Raw genomic sequence first — 14,644 nt, forward strand, 5'->3', positions numbered from 1 at the left:
GACGTGTGCCCCCCAAGGCCCAAGCAACTAGACAGGACACATGGTATGGCATGCACACATACTGCATTATCAACTACAATGAGGTAATTGAAATGTATCATTGTAGCTGTACACAATATGTGTGCATGCCATACCATTACATGTGTCCTGTCTAGTTGCTTGGGCCCTGGGGGGCCCAAGCCCTAGGGGCCCTGGGGGGAACTATCTAATATCTAAACTTAAGGCAGAAAAAGCAAAGAGGGGGAAAATATGTTTTGTCAATATCTTCAGTCCTCCTGGGCAGGGACTTTGGTCTCTCTTCTAAGCGATGAAGTGAGTGTGTTTAGTGGAGTTTAGTCATGTCTGGGTGGAGGAGTGTTGTGCTGCTGTGGGGCTGTGTCTGCCTCTGGCTTCTCAGTGTGTTTAGTGGAGTTTAGTCATGTCTAGGTGGAGGAGTGTTGTGCTGCTGTGGGGCTGTGTCTGCCTCTGGCTTCTCAGTGTGTTTAGTGGAGTTTAGTCATGTCTAGGTGGAGGAGTGTTGTGGGGCTGTGTTTAGTGGAGTTTAGTCATGTCTAGGTGGAGGAGTGTTGTGCTGCTGTGGGGCTGTGTTTAGTTGAGTTTAGTCATGTCTAGGTGGAGGAGTGTTGTGCTGCTGTGGGGCTGTGTGTTTAGTGGAGTTTAGTCATGTCTAGGTGGAAGAGTGTTGTGCTGCTGTGGGGCTGTGTCGAATACTGGACTACTCGCCCCGGTGCTTGCCCGTTTTTCCTCCCGGAATTTTCCCCAGTGAGGGGGATAACTTTGTAATATGCTATTGGCTGTTTGTATTCTTTTTGGAAAAATATAAAAAGATACTCCTGTGGAAAGGCTATATTATTTGACTTATATTGAACCTATAAACAATTTAGTATTATTTAGTATATGTAAGGTTTTGCCCCCTCAAATGGTACCTCGTCAGATAATCCCCACATATCCTACAACAACTTCTGTGAACAGACTTCACTGTAGTTGCTTTTCATAAATTATATTTGTACTTAGGCTGTTCTGCTGTCATGAAAGTTTATAGTTAGAGAAATTCAAAGTCCAGCCGTCTGCTGTCCAGCCTCTCCCACCCCTCACTGGGGAAAATTCTGGGAGGAAAACAGAAATGGGGCGAGTAGTCTTGTTACCGCTGTGTCTGCCTCTGTGGGGCTGTGTCTGCCTCTGGCTTCTCAGTGTGTTTAGTGGAGTCTAGTCATGTCTAGGTGGAGGAGTGCTGTGGGGCTGTGGGGCTGTGTCTGCCTCTGGCTTCTCAGCGAGGCTCAAGGAGCTTTGGTTATCTCCCACCATGATGCTGTCATGCAGGTAACATCACATTCTCTTTTCTTTTTGCTATTTTGTAGTTGAATTTATAATAATCATAATACTGATGGAACAGCACAACAGATTTTAATGCAATTCATGTAATTCAGTATTTTCAGTCAACCCGTGGTTCCTTTTTGGACTGTTGGATCTCAATGCTGCTTTGCCTTTAGTCCTTTTGAGTCGTCTTTAATGGCCCACATGAATCACAAACCCTAATAATTAGAAAAGCCTAATAGTTAACTCAGAGAATCAACATTGTATGCGTCTCTACGCTTATCAATTCCCTTTACCCATGTTTTAGACCAAGAATTAGAAAAATAACAGAATTGCTAATGGCATTGATATAAATAAAATCCTATAATTTCCCATCCCTATGGTCATTTTGTACAATATTATACATGCCTTATCTCATCACAGCGTTTTGCTCTTTTTACTGCATGTTTTATAATTTATCTTATCTCTCTGTATAATTTCTGTCTCTGAGCCAATGCACCATAATAAACAGATTAAAAATTTACTTTACTGCATAGATTGTAATATATTTTGTGAGTGACTTGCATTGGTTTGTACGGTACCTCTATTTTAATTCACCTTTCTTTCTATATGATTTCTAGGAGAAACCGCATCCCACCAGGTTACTTAAGGTAGGCCTATATAGTTAAATTAAATTATTTCCACACACAAAACGTCCTTATTTTCCCTGCTAACATTACTTTGAACTTTGAAGTTCGCATTACTTTACTTTGTGAAAGCCTTACAACCAATTATTTACTACTTCATGTAGTTGGAAACTCACTGCTTAAACATTTGTAACTTTTGACATTGTTATTAATCATCGTTATAAACTTAAAATTATATTTTAATGGTGCTAAATGATTCAAGTACTCACTCATTGAAAATGCCTACTTCACTGTAAACCTCATAAAGTCCAAAGTTTTGACCTATTTATTAGACCTATGTATTATATGCCAGTATTAGTCAATCTAATTACTAACATTATGATGTGTGTCTCTTTATATTTTTATTGCAGAAAAGAAGTACAAACAACATAGAGGTATAAAACAATATCCCTTTTCAGTCTGTTAATGAAAGAAATCACACCTGTGTGAAGTGAGGGGGGCTCTTATCATCGTACATCATCCTCGCCGACTTCTTACTGACAGTTGAGAGTTGAAAGCCTCGTATAGGCCTATAACATATCAATGTTTGTGTTGGGCAATAATGATTGTGTTTACACTATGATGTAAAATAGTCCATTCATTGTCAATGGGGATTTAATGTTAGTGTAGGACAAAGTTTGTGCACACACACACTAAAAGCTGGACATAGGAGATGAAAGCCTCATATATAATAATAATAATAATACCGTAGCTTGAATTTATATAGCGCCTTTCATGAACCCAATAGTCCGGGAGCCGTGGGGCTGAACGTGGTTTTGTTAGATAAAGTTTCTTTCTCAAATTATTCTTGTAGCTTGGGTTCACCACTCATGAATTCAAGAGGGTGCCCAGTGATATCCCTTGGGCAAATTTAGTTATTAACCTAATGCCTGAAATACTGACAAATCCCTGAAAATAAAGTTTTATGGTATTTCATGCGAATTACTTGGTCTAAATGCATCAAATTTGCTTTCTACATGCGTGTAGAGTGTTTATCCATGAATGAGGATACAGTATGTACAATATATTTGATTTCAGAATAGGGCATTTTTAGATATTAACCCTGTCATGCTTAACACAGCAAAAGCCCATAAAATAGGCCTACAATAATCAATGCAAAAGAAACAAATTTGTCACACTGAACGCTCTGTCCCCGAAGGTTCGCTTGACTGCTTTGGGGACAGAGAGGAGGTGACGGTCCATGTTATATATACAACATATCAATGTTTGTGTTACGCAATGTTTCTGTTTACACTATTACGTAAAATAGTCCATTCATTGTCAATGGGAATGTAATGATAGTGTAGGACAAAGTTTCTACTAGCCTGATTCACCCAAAGGCGCTATTCACCGCTGTAGATGTAGAATAGCAAAATGCTAATACTTTTTCTTAATAGGCAGCTATATCCTTAGTGAAAGTGAGAAACCTTTAAAGCTGTTTCATATTCTCAAGACAAGTGTTTGTGGACAGTGTTGAACGTCAACACTTTTTGAGCTGTATAGCAAATACTGTATTTCTCCCTCTCAGGTGGAGGTGGACAGTGTTACTGTGGACTGTACCGTAGCATCTCGTTTCGCTCACACTGTCATGACCTCCACTGCTCTGAATAAGGCCAACTCCTCTCAGGAAATCTTCTTTGAGGTGGACCTGCCCAAGACAGCCTTCATCACCAACTTCAGCATGTCAGTGCATTCTCTCTCACTTCTTACTGTGTGTGTGTGTGTGTGTGTGTGTGTGTGTGTGTGTGTGTGTGTGTGTGGCGTGTGTGTGTGTGTGTGTGTGTGCGCGTGTGTGTGCGTGTGCGTGTGCGTGTGCGTGCGCGTGCGTGTGTGTGCGTGTTGTAAAAACAACTATTAGTGATAAACCCAAAACCCCTGTTGAGTTGTAACTCTTCCTGTTTGATTTCCAGGGAAATTGATAATCAGATGTATGTTGGAGAGGTCAAGGAGAAGAAAAAAGCCAAGAAGCAATATGAGAAAGCTGTCTCATCAGGACAGACTGCTGGACTGGTCAAGTAAGTAATAGCTATACTGTAGCAGATGTCTGACATTGCCCTAGTCCTAGACACAGTGCAGGAGGATCGGACTCAAGCTCAATGTCAAGAAGAAAAGTATTGACAGTTGAGGACAAAACCACTGCAGACGGGGCGGTGCTCGAGGTAGTGGAGGACTTCAAATATCTCCGGGCCTGGACTACTTCAACAGAACAGGACCTGAAGGTCTGGAGGGCACTTGCCTGGAATGCTCTGCAATGGGATGATGAGAGGGAAATCTGACATGGAAGAACACTTCAAGAAGCGTCTGTTTGAAAGGGCCCTGGATAGAGTCTACACAAGAATGCCACAAATGGCACTATAGGTGTCACATGGACGGACCACATCAGAAATGTGGTCCTCATCGCTCGGGTGGAGCAGTGTTCAAGACCCTGATGCTAGACAGGATGATGTGGAGGGCAGCAATTCAGGAGTCCCGATCAAGTTGATGTTGGCTAGACATCACATTACATCACATCACATGGTAGATACATATTGCCAATCATTCCTTTATTAATTGTTTTTGGTGTGTGTGTTCTGACTAGGGCATCTGGAAGAAAAATGGAGAAGTTCTCTGTGTCAGTAAACATTGCTGCCAATAGCAATGTGAAATTCATTCTGACCTATGAGGAGCTTCTTAACAGGAAACTAGGCCAGTATGAGATTCTGACCCGGGTCAAACCCAAGCAGCTTGTCCAGAACTTTCAGGTGGATCTCCATGCATGCAATATGTTCATATCACACACTGCTTAAACTTTAAGGATCACTTCATCATAACTGGTCGTCACTTATCACTCAAGATGACACCATTTCTAGCTACTCACTCTGCAGACAGTTCAGAAACCTAGCCTGGACATCCAGACTGATTTGCTACGTTAAGCATTTTGTTTTGTTTTTTACTTCACTTTTCAGTCATTCCAGTCAATCAGAAACGTATACCAGTGACATCATTAATAGGGGAATTCCAAGGTAATAAGACTATTTCTTCCTGGAAGTTTGAAATTCTTGTTTGAAATGACCAAACCTGTCTGTCTACCAATGATGTCACTGGCAGGCAGATATCTATTCTGAACTGTCCGCCATCCTCTGAGACACAGAGTAGACAGAAATGATACCATCTTATAATGACTGTGAACAATGCATTATAGTGAGAACCAATTATATGAATATAAATTGAAGTGGTCCTTTAATGAAAGGCTAATCTCACTTTGTGTATGTTTGTGTCTACCTTTTCACAGATTGTGGCAGATATCTATGAGCCACAGGGTATTGCATATGTTGATGCCTATGGGACCTTCTTATCCAATGAGCTGCTCCCTCTGGTGGAGAAAACTGTCACAGACAAAAAGGTAGATGGGGTAAAATGGATCATTCTCAAGGTTCTTTGGACAGCTTGTTTCATTAATCTCAATAATCTGTCAAATTCATCTTTGAGTATCTTCTACCGTACCCTTCCCTATAATTAAACTAATAACTATCACCTCTCATAAATCCAAGGCACACTGTAGTTTTGTAGAATGAAAAAGTAATATATAATCTTTATTTCAGAAAGAAGTCCATAACACATAAAATCAACATACAAAAACATAAGAGACATGGTAAAACATGGTAAAATGACAAAAAGCAAACAAAAAAAGTACAATAGTGCAATTAAGGCCCTATAGTGCCATCCTACCAAATCAGCAGCAGGTTGCTGAGCCAGTGCTACATTAGTTGCCTCAACACAGTGCCTCGCAGGTGGGCATGCCAACAGAAGTGAACAACTGAATGGCACTGTGCCACATAGGAACACGGAGAAGTAATCTTACGGCATCGCTGTATGCCACTCTAAGCCGTTGCGTGCTTCTGTAAGAGGACCAATGGCCATAGATGGGCTGCATAGTGATCTGAACAATGCACATTTTACATAGTGAACACAGAAAATTACGTTAAAAGCATATTGGCCTGAGCATATATTTTGCGACACTGTCGTCGGATGTCACTCTCATCGCTGAGATCCTCTGAGAGAATAGGCCTGTGTCCAAGATTTCTTCTTCTTTTTTTAAACATAAAAATACAGTGTGCCTTGCATTTATTGAAGGGAATCTGCTGTTTACAATCTTGCTTAAGAATTAATACTTTTTAACACCCCTGAGGCCACCCAGCAGTGCTTCTACGTTGTCTTCTATTAGACATATCAGATGTAAGTTTGCACTAAAGTGAATTTATTGACAGTATTGTATCCTTCTTTCAGGCACACATCTCCTTCTCCCCGACACCAGAGCAGCAGAAGAAGTGTCCAGAATGTAATGGAACTCTGATCGATGGAGATTTCATCATCAAGTATGATGTGAAACGGGCCACGAGCCTAGGGGACGTTCAGGTCGGCTGTCTCTTCTATTTTTTTATCTCATCTTTCTTTTTTAGTGTGCTGCAATTTGATTGTAATTGTTTTCATTCTGTGAATCACTCAGAGTTGCCCTGGTGTATGAAAGGTGCTGTATAAATACAGTTGCCTTGCCTTGTCAACAAATACTGTACAGTGCACCATCCGGTTTGACCTTAAAGCTGCATGTAATTATATGTCCTCTTCTACCCCTGATTTGAACCCGGTTTTGACAGTGCTGACATTTTTACCATTGAGCTTTGAAAAGCATGTCCTCCTGAAACTTTAATGCAGCAAAGCTGTTGACTAAAAATGTTATTACTAGATGTATACTGTAGTTACTCTGTTACTTTGTTACTTCTGTCACTGCTTTCTGAGTATACAGTAGATTTGTCTTTTTCCCCTCAGATTGTGAATGGATACTTCGTCCACTTCTTTGCACCTCCTGACTTACCCAGAGTTCCAAAGAATGTGGTGTTTGTGATTGACGTTAGTTATTCAATGGATGATGGAAATAAAATGGAGCAGGTGAGAAAGTGTACAGACTGTGTGTGTGTGTGTGTGTGTGTGTGTGTGTGTGTGTGTGTGTGTGTGTGTGTGTGTGTGTGTGTGTGTGTGTGTGTGTGTGTGTGTGTGTGTGTGTGTGTGTGTGTGTGCGTGCGTGCGTGCGTGCGTGCGTGCGTGCGTGCGTGCGTGCGAGGAATAACTACAGTAGGCTATGTCTCCAGTATATTGTGCTATTCTATGCACAAACATTCCTTTGTCCCGGTCTATATTCACACACTGAATGCTGCTGTGGGTAGATCGAGGATATAACCTTATGATGAGCACTTTCACTTTTTACTGTATTATCTCGTGCCTATGTCTATGCACATGCACTTTTATGACCTATCGCATAGCACTTTAAACGCCTGCACTTTAATGGTTGTGTGCACCTTTGTACTCTGGTATCCGCTATGTGAACTGTTTGTTTTGTTTGTACTGTTTCATTCATTGTTTAATGTACTGTCTATGCTGCAACCCAATTTGCCCTTCGGGGACACTAAATAAACTTGAACCTTGAACCTTGATGTTTATGCATGAGCTCTGATCTTGCAGACACGTGAGGCATTGTTGGCCATCCTACCGGACTTACACGAGGACGACTACTTTGCTATCATCCTGTTTGCTCGTTTCGTTGAATTCTGGAAAAAATCTCTTATTAAGGCCAGCAAGGAAAATGTGGCCGAAGCGCTAACATTCGCCAGAGGGATACAAACAACTTCAGGTAAGCGTCAGAATAAGTCACATCTTGGGTGCTGCACTCATGCACCTAGAGGTTGGTCTAGGAAGTGTGGCACCAGGAAGAACAGTGTATCAACACCTAGCTGCCACATGACATCATGTCTGAAAGCCCCAAAAAACTGCCAAGTGAGCCAACCTAAAAGTACTCAGTACTCTACTACATTTACTTGAGTAAAAGTAAAATAATTTGTCTTGGAAATGTATAAAAAAAAAAGTATAAAAAAATGAAATACTCAAGTAAAGTATTCAGAATCTGTACTTAAAGGACCACTTCACCACTTTTCAACTTATCTTCATATAATTTGCCCTCACTAATGTTCATGATAAAATACCACTATTTATTTCTACTACGTCTGTGTCTCATAGGAGGGCTGTGAGCAGTTCAGAAACCCGTCCACCAGTGACATCATCGTAGATTTTTATTATCGTGAGAATGTTGGCTTCCATTTTCGCATTGAAACTTTTCAGGAATAGAAAGCCTGCAGTTTCTATTAGCTTGGGTTCCCCATTGATGATGTCACTGGTGGACGGGTTTCTGAACTAGACCTCCCATGAGACACAGACCAAGTAGAAAACCTGTGTGGAATTTTATCATGAACATTAGTATGGACCAATTATATGAACATAGGTTGTAAAGTGGTGAAGTGGTCCTTCAGTACAGTACCTGAGTACAGTACAGTACATTTTCTCAGTTACTGCATGTCCACCTCAACTACAGTGTGGAGAAAATGGGAAAATACTTGGCTAAAATAATAATAAGCTTCCTTATACGGATGATGGATAATGTTTGAAAGCATCCATATGAATTTGATTTAATATCATTGTAGACAGTTGACTGTGTGTGTTCCCCTTCCAGCTACTAATATTAACGATGCAGCATTGGCTGCTGTAAACATGCTGGTGAAAGACAGACAAGACAACATCCTCCCAGAAAGGAGTTTTGACATGATTATCTTCATGACTGATGGAATGCCAAACGAGGGTGAGCTCAACTTTTGAAATATAATTCAATTAAAGGACTAATCCTGAAGTTTAACAAAAGGTAGCCATGCCACTATAGGGGTTACAAACACTATAACATTTAGAAAACGGTCTTTGTGTCTGTCCATTTTTCATCTCACTGGGTTGGCCAATTCATTTGAAAGAATACATGAGCATTGGCTTAACCAAACAGTGACAAAGCTGATGTTTCTAATAAGCTGTTTATTTGTAATTTTTGGCAAGTCTGTGCAGAGTTGTGGCACGCAGAAGACTGTACATACAGTACAGTACTCTAAGTGCTGTACTTGGGGCACATCATATGCATCCCTGAGTATAGGCTAGTGTATTTATCTTGAACTGATTTAGTGAGCCCTGTAACAAACATTTCGGATAATTGTGTATTTAGTACTAATATTGTATAAACTATGTGTTTATAATATACTCCATATTCTGAATCTGTGTGTGTGTGTGTGCTTTTGGGAATGCATAAGCTATTATTGACTACGTGTTACTTTTACCATCTTTCTAGTCCTGTCAATGAAATGATGGAAGGTACCATTGTACTGTAAATATTTGTGTTAGTTATATTCTACATACTGTATATGTACAACATAACAGCATATGTACCGCATATTTACATAGGAGTTAGAGACCTCCCAACGATCCAAGAAAATGTCCGTAAAGCTGTTGATGGACAAATGTCTCTCTTCTGTCTGGGATTTGGAAATGATGTGGATTACTCCTTTCTGGATGTTATGGCACAACAAAACAAGGGACTGGCACGTAGAATACATGAGGACTCAGATGCAGCCGCCCAACTCCAGGTGCAGTAAGGGAGGGTGTGATATAGGATTCATGTGATATGCATGTGATATTTGTTAGCAGGTATGATACAGTATCTGATAGGACACAGCTATTACAGTTATGTCAATAATTTTAAGCAGGTACTGCTTACTACTAATACAAATGAAATGAATTATATCAGACACTACAGTGTTGGATGCTGCTGACTGAATTGAATAGATCAAACAGTCTTAGTGACACCTCAACTGGGTCCTATAACAAGCCCAAACATAAACAAGAAAAAGTGCCCCTCGGGGCACAGGTCTGCACCAGGCCAGGTCAGGTTGTATAGGCCAATGTGAAAAGGGTTGGATATATTCCTCAGCCTAGTAGGAAAGTCTGTGAAAGATTTAATGTAAATTGCATGCTGCGTTCATAATTTGATTTGATTTTGTTTCAAAAGGGCCAATCCTGTAAACTTTGAAAGCCAATGTTAGCCAATTCGGATTGAATATGAAATATCGGACAGATCCATCTTGAACACATGACTATAGAGATAGTGTAACGATTTTCGGGATTTTTGGACAGAATCTGGAGGAGTAATATCAAAAAATGTATTTTTCAAAAGTCGGCCTCCTGGTGGTGCTATAACAGGCCGTTTGGGGCAGAGGTTCATGTTGTCATCCAGGGAGTTTGGCATCGACCGGGTTCGGTGCCGGAGATTAGCTGTTCACAGACGGACGGACTGACACACGGACTGATGGATGGACGGAGTGCAAAACATACTCTCTCCCCATGCCTTCGGCCTGGTAGAGACAATGAAGGCATTAGCCAAATTTTTAGTTGAACCCAATGCATTCATCTGGTTCTGTTGAGACTCATTTGAGCCCCAAATGAGGGTATTGGCCAAAAATGTTAGGCTATTAATTTGAGAAGTGAGTTATTTTCTTTGTTTACATTTAGTGACTGCTCCATAACTCCTGCCGTGTCCCATGTTGTTTTAAACATGCTTCAAATAAATCAACTTATCCTCAAGTAAACTGTTACATTTTAGTTCTCTTTAGACTGCTACTTTTACTGTTGGAACACACAATGTGGATAGTTGTCACTGACACAGCTGTGGGCCCTATTTTGCGTATGACTTAACTTAAGACCTGGAGGCATGGCCAATGCTGTTTGGCCACTCAAAACAGCAGAACAGCATTGACCACGCCTCCAGGTCTTACGTTATGACCTGGTAGCCTACTTAAGGTATGCAAAATAGGACCCAAAGCCTTATATTGGTTTAGCTCCTATAGTACCATACATAAACCTTCTGTGCTACAAATTTCTAGTTATTATCATTATTATTATTATATTAATAATATTTTCCCAGGGTTTCTATGAGGAGGTGGCCAGTACTCTACTACTAGAGGTGGACTTTCGTTACCCTGACAACACAGTGGATTTTCTGACCAACAACCACTTCAATCAGCTGTTCAACGGCACAGAGATTGTGGTGGCTGGACGACTGAGTGACAATGACATTGATAACTTCATGGTGGAAGTGTTCGCCAAGGGGGTGAGACAGAGAAGTTGTAATTTCTTACTTTAGCTGAAAAAGCATTGTAGCTGTTTACACTCTCTTCTCTTTCTCTAGTCTGGTGAGGACTTCCAAGTGCAGGGCCAGGCAACCGCTGTAGATTGGAACGTTATCTACCCAGAGAAGGAATACATCTTTGGGGACTTCACAGAACGTCTGTGGGCCTACATCACCATCCAACAGCTAATGGAGCAGAGGTCTGTTTGAATCATCGCAAGCTAGCTGCTCTGTCAGGACTTTGAAACTCTGGATTGTCTATTATGAATACTGATTTTCTTTTATTTTCAGTAAGATGGGTACTACAGAGGAAAAAAGCAATGCCACAGCCAAGGCTCTTGAAATGTCCCTGCAGTACAATTTTGTCACTCCACTGACGTCCATGGTGGTCACCAAGCCTCAGACTGAGGATGGCGACAGTGATTCCCTCATTGCTGACAAACTGACTGAGGGTAGTTAAGATGGAATGGGAAGGGGAAAAAAATGTGACACTTGACTGTGGTCTTGTGTCCATCATGACAACAAGCACTATTGAAGCTGCTGAATCCATACGTTGTCATTTTCTAATATATTTTCACTATTTCTTTTCTACAGAGCAACGACAAATTGCAGAGAGACTACAAGGTAAAACATTCAATTTCCACCCGGCAGAATAATTGAGGTTAGGTTTATACTTCCAATGTATTTATTTTGAATCTGCCATTTTGTGTATAACCAGGTCCAACGTCACGTGGACCATATATACCAGCAACCAGGCAAAACCACGGACCATCAGTGCCTGATCCCATATACATGGGTAAATACTCAAGTGCTAACATATAGCTCAGCTTCAGATATTGGCAGCTTTTTTTGCCTTTATTGATAGGGTACAGTAACTAGACAGGAAAGGAGGAGAGAGATGGGGAGTGACACGTGGCATGCTGTCCGGCTGGCTTGGCAGCCTAGGTGCCCAGACGGTTGAGCTAACCGCTAACCGTCTGGGCCCTGAGTGTCCAATGTTAAATGAGCTCTCACCTTGATAATGTCATTTCAGTGGATGGAGATCCTCATTTCATGATAGAGCTTCCACAGAGAGATGATGCACTGTGCTTCAATATCAATGACACACCAGGCACCATCTTCAACCTGATTAGAGACACAACCACAGGTGATTAAAATATGATTATATTTTTGTTTTATTATTCACATTGTCAGAGCCAAAGATACTGTAGTGGACAACTTCTGAAGAATATTCTGACATCCATTTTAGGTTTACACTTAAGATTTGGACATAATATTGATGTAGATTTGAATACTATTTTGTATTTGAATAGTATTTTGTATGAGGTAAAGGGTAAGTTGGGGAACCTTTAATTGTATAAGCATCTGTGCTTTGTGAGTGACTGAATAATTTCGCTTGCTCAGGCATTTTAGTCAATGGTCAGACTATTGGAGATAAAAAAGTTGCCCCCGATGGTAAAATCAACACCTACTTTGGACGTTTCGGCATCATTCACAAGACCCTTGGGGTGAGACTGGAGGTGACCACTGAAGACATCTCTGTGTTACAAGATGGAAAACATGTCAAGTTACTGTGGTCAGATGAAACTGCCCTCAAAGGACCCAAGTAAGTTATATCTTGTACCTTCTCACTCAATGACAAAGGACAATACAAGTAGGCTACACAATAATGATATTTAAAGCTAAGGCCAAATGTGACCAAATGTCGTCTTACCCAGACAAGTCCTCGTTTTGGGTCAATAAATCTGTCCATGTTTTTTTTAATATAAATTCCTTAAAATGTCAGGGTATGTGTAAGCAGAAAAACCTTCAGAAAATCTTTCTGAGAGTGCTGGGGCGCACTCCAGGTATAGGTCATTCATAAATTCAGACTTCAGATTCAGATTCTCATAGGGTAGTTCGAACACACCCATTGTAGAAGTTTATGTTGCATGCATGATGTAACTGAGTGGCTGCAGCTTCTTCACGCAGATCAAAATGTGCACTGAGCTGAATGCACTGAGCTCTGCCGCTGACATTGAATAAAAACTGCCAGCAGGCTATCTCTCTTATTATTACTGTTTTATTTATATTATTGTTCTAGAGATAAATTAAGCCCAATTAAGACTTGTTTTAGGGAGATTCATCTGCAATTTTTTTATTTGTACAGAAGAGGCAAACTCTGAAGGAATAGATAAGATTCATGAAGCACTTTTGAGTAGTAAACTTTTTGTATTTACGTATCTTTTGAGTCCTCTTTTTAGGGATTCAGAGCGTGGTCAAACTAGGCTGAATGTCTGCTGCCCACCCTTCCACCTATTGTATCAACATTCCCTTCTCCTCTGCCTCCCTCCTCTCTTCCTGCCCTCCCCACTGACTCCTCATCCCTTCTTCCTCCCTATCTTCTCACTACCTTCTCTCTGCCCTGGCACCTCCTTTCCAGTATGGATCTTCTGTTGACCAAAGACTGCACCCTGATGGTCAATCTTAAAGATTCTGTGACGTTTGTGGTCCTGCTACACCGGGTCTGGAAGAGCCACCCATACCACCAAGACTACCTGGGTTTCTACACCCTGGACAGCCACCTTCTCTCCCCATCTGTTCACGGCCTGCTAGGTACAGAACATCACACTAGGGGGCAACACTAGAACAGGATAGAATGAATATTGAAACATCTATTCTATCCTCCTCCCAATCAAATCACACCTAGGATACAATGTCAAAATAATTGACCCCCTTTGGCATACAGTAAATGTGTAGTTAAGTTGCTTTTAACCCATTATGCATGTTGCAGTGTGGCAGTATTAGATTACCATGAATGGTTAGAACTCATGGAATCGCATACAAATGCTTTCAGATGCTTAATTATTTTACATTCGCAATGGGCTAGGGTTATTTTGCCAATGTAGTTTCAGTGCAGATAAACTGAAGTCCAGAATGATCCCCTTATCCTCCTTCAGGTCAGTTTTACCATGGGGTTGAGTTTGAGGTGGGAGATCTGCGTCCAGGAGAGGTCCCTGAGAAACCTGATGCCACCATGTATGTGAAAGGACAGGAGCTCAATGTGACCAGGTACACATGATTGTCTCATCCTATATAAACTGAACGAATGTTCCTAGATCTGGTACAGATAAAAGTGTGTCTGTATTTTTATTTTATTTTATTTTAATACATTTGAGTCAATATAATGTCTCTTTCTCATTGGTCCACAGAGGCTGGCAGAAGGACTATAGGAATGATGTGAAGAATGGAGTAAATATTCCCTGCTGGTTCATTCATAGTAATGGAACAGGCCTCATAGATGGAGATGCCTCAGATTACATAGTGTCTGGCCTGTTTCAGACCTACTGATAATAGTGGAAACAACAGGACTCACCGGATTCCAATTTTAATGTTCATGATTATCATTCCTTAATTGGAACGTTCCGTACTTACGTAAACTGCAATTGTACACTAAGATTTGAATTTTAGTGTGTGTGTGTGTGTGTGTGTGTGTGTGTGTGTGTGTGTGTGTGTGTGTGGGGGGGGGGGGCACAGTGAAGAGAGACAGCAAACATGATAAGGGCATTGGTTCTCAAATGTTTACATTTCAAGGACCCCCACAACTCTTTAGTTACAGACCTGTAAGGGAACCCTGTCAAAGAGCACAGATGGTCCCTGG

The 14,644-nt window shown here is 41.0% G+C and overlaps 1 protein-coding gene across 1 annotated transcript; it reads left to right on the forward strand.

Annotated features, from left to right (window-relative positions):
* The first annotated feature begins 1,252 nt into the window (after positions 1-1,252).
* On the forward strand, positions 1,253-14,414 carry LOC310858492 (inter-alpha-trypsin inhibitor heavy chain H3-like). Its single transcript, XM_083764624.1, has 22 exons — positions 1,253-1,320; positions 1,935-1,964; positions 2,351-2,374; positions 3,508-3,662; positions 3,890-3,994; positions 4,558-4,720; positions 5,251-5,361; positions 6,246-6,374; positions 6,786-6,905; positions 7,476-7,644; positions 8,518-8,643; positions 9,285-9,466; positions 10,801-10,986; positions 11,065-11,204; positions 11,296-11,456; positions 11,599-11,628; positions 11,723-11,800; positions 12,038-12,151; positions 12,409-12,610; positions 13,427-13,599; positions 13,944-14,055; positions 14,196-14,414. Exons 1-22 carry the CDS (start codon positions 1,315-1,317, stop codon positions 14,332-14,334), a joined length of 2,655 nt encoding a protein of 884 aa, XP_083620750.1. The 5' UTR covers positions 1,253-1,314; the 3' UTR covers positions 14,335-14,414.
* The last annotated feature ends 230 nt before the right edge of the window (positions 14,415-14,644 follow it).

The sequence above is a fragment of the Protomyctophum parallelum genome (assembly GCF_964188405.1).
Source record: "Protomyctophum parallelum genome assembly, chromosome: 5".
NCBI classification, from domain to species: domain Eukaryota; kingdom Metazoa; phylum Chordata; class Actinopteri; order Myctophiformes; family Myctophidae; genus Protomyctophum; species Protomyctophum parallelum.

Excerpts from the sequence above, each read along its gene's own strand:
- LOC310858492 (XM_083764624.1), top strand. Across the intron at positions 1,965-2,350 it reads ATCCCACCAGGTTACTTAAG|AAAAGAAGTACAAACAACAT; the intron begins GTAGGCCTATAT and ends TTTTTATTGCAG. Across the intron at positions 7,645-8,517 it reads AGGGATACAAACAACTTCAG|CTACTAATATTAACGATGCA; the intron begins GTAAGCGTCAGA and ends TTCCCCTTCCAG.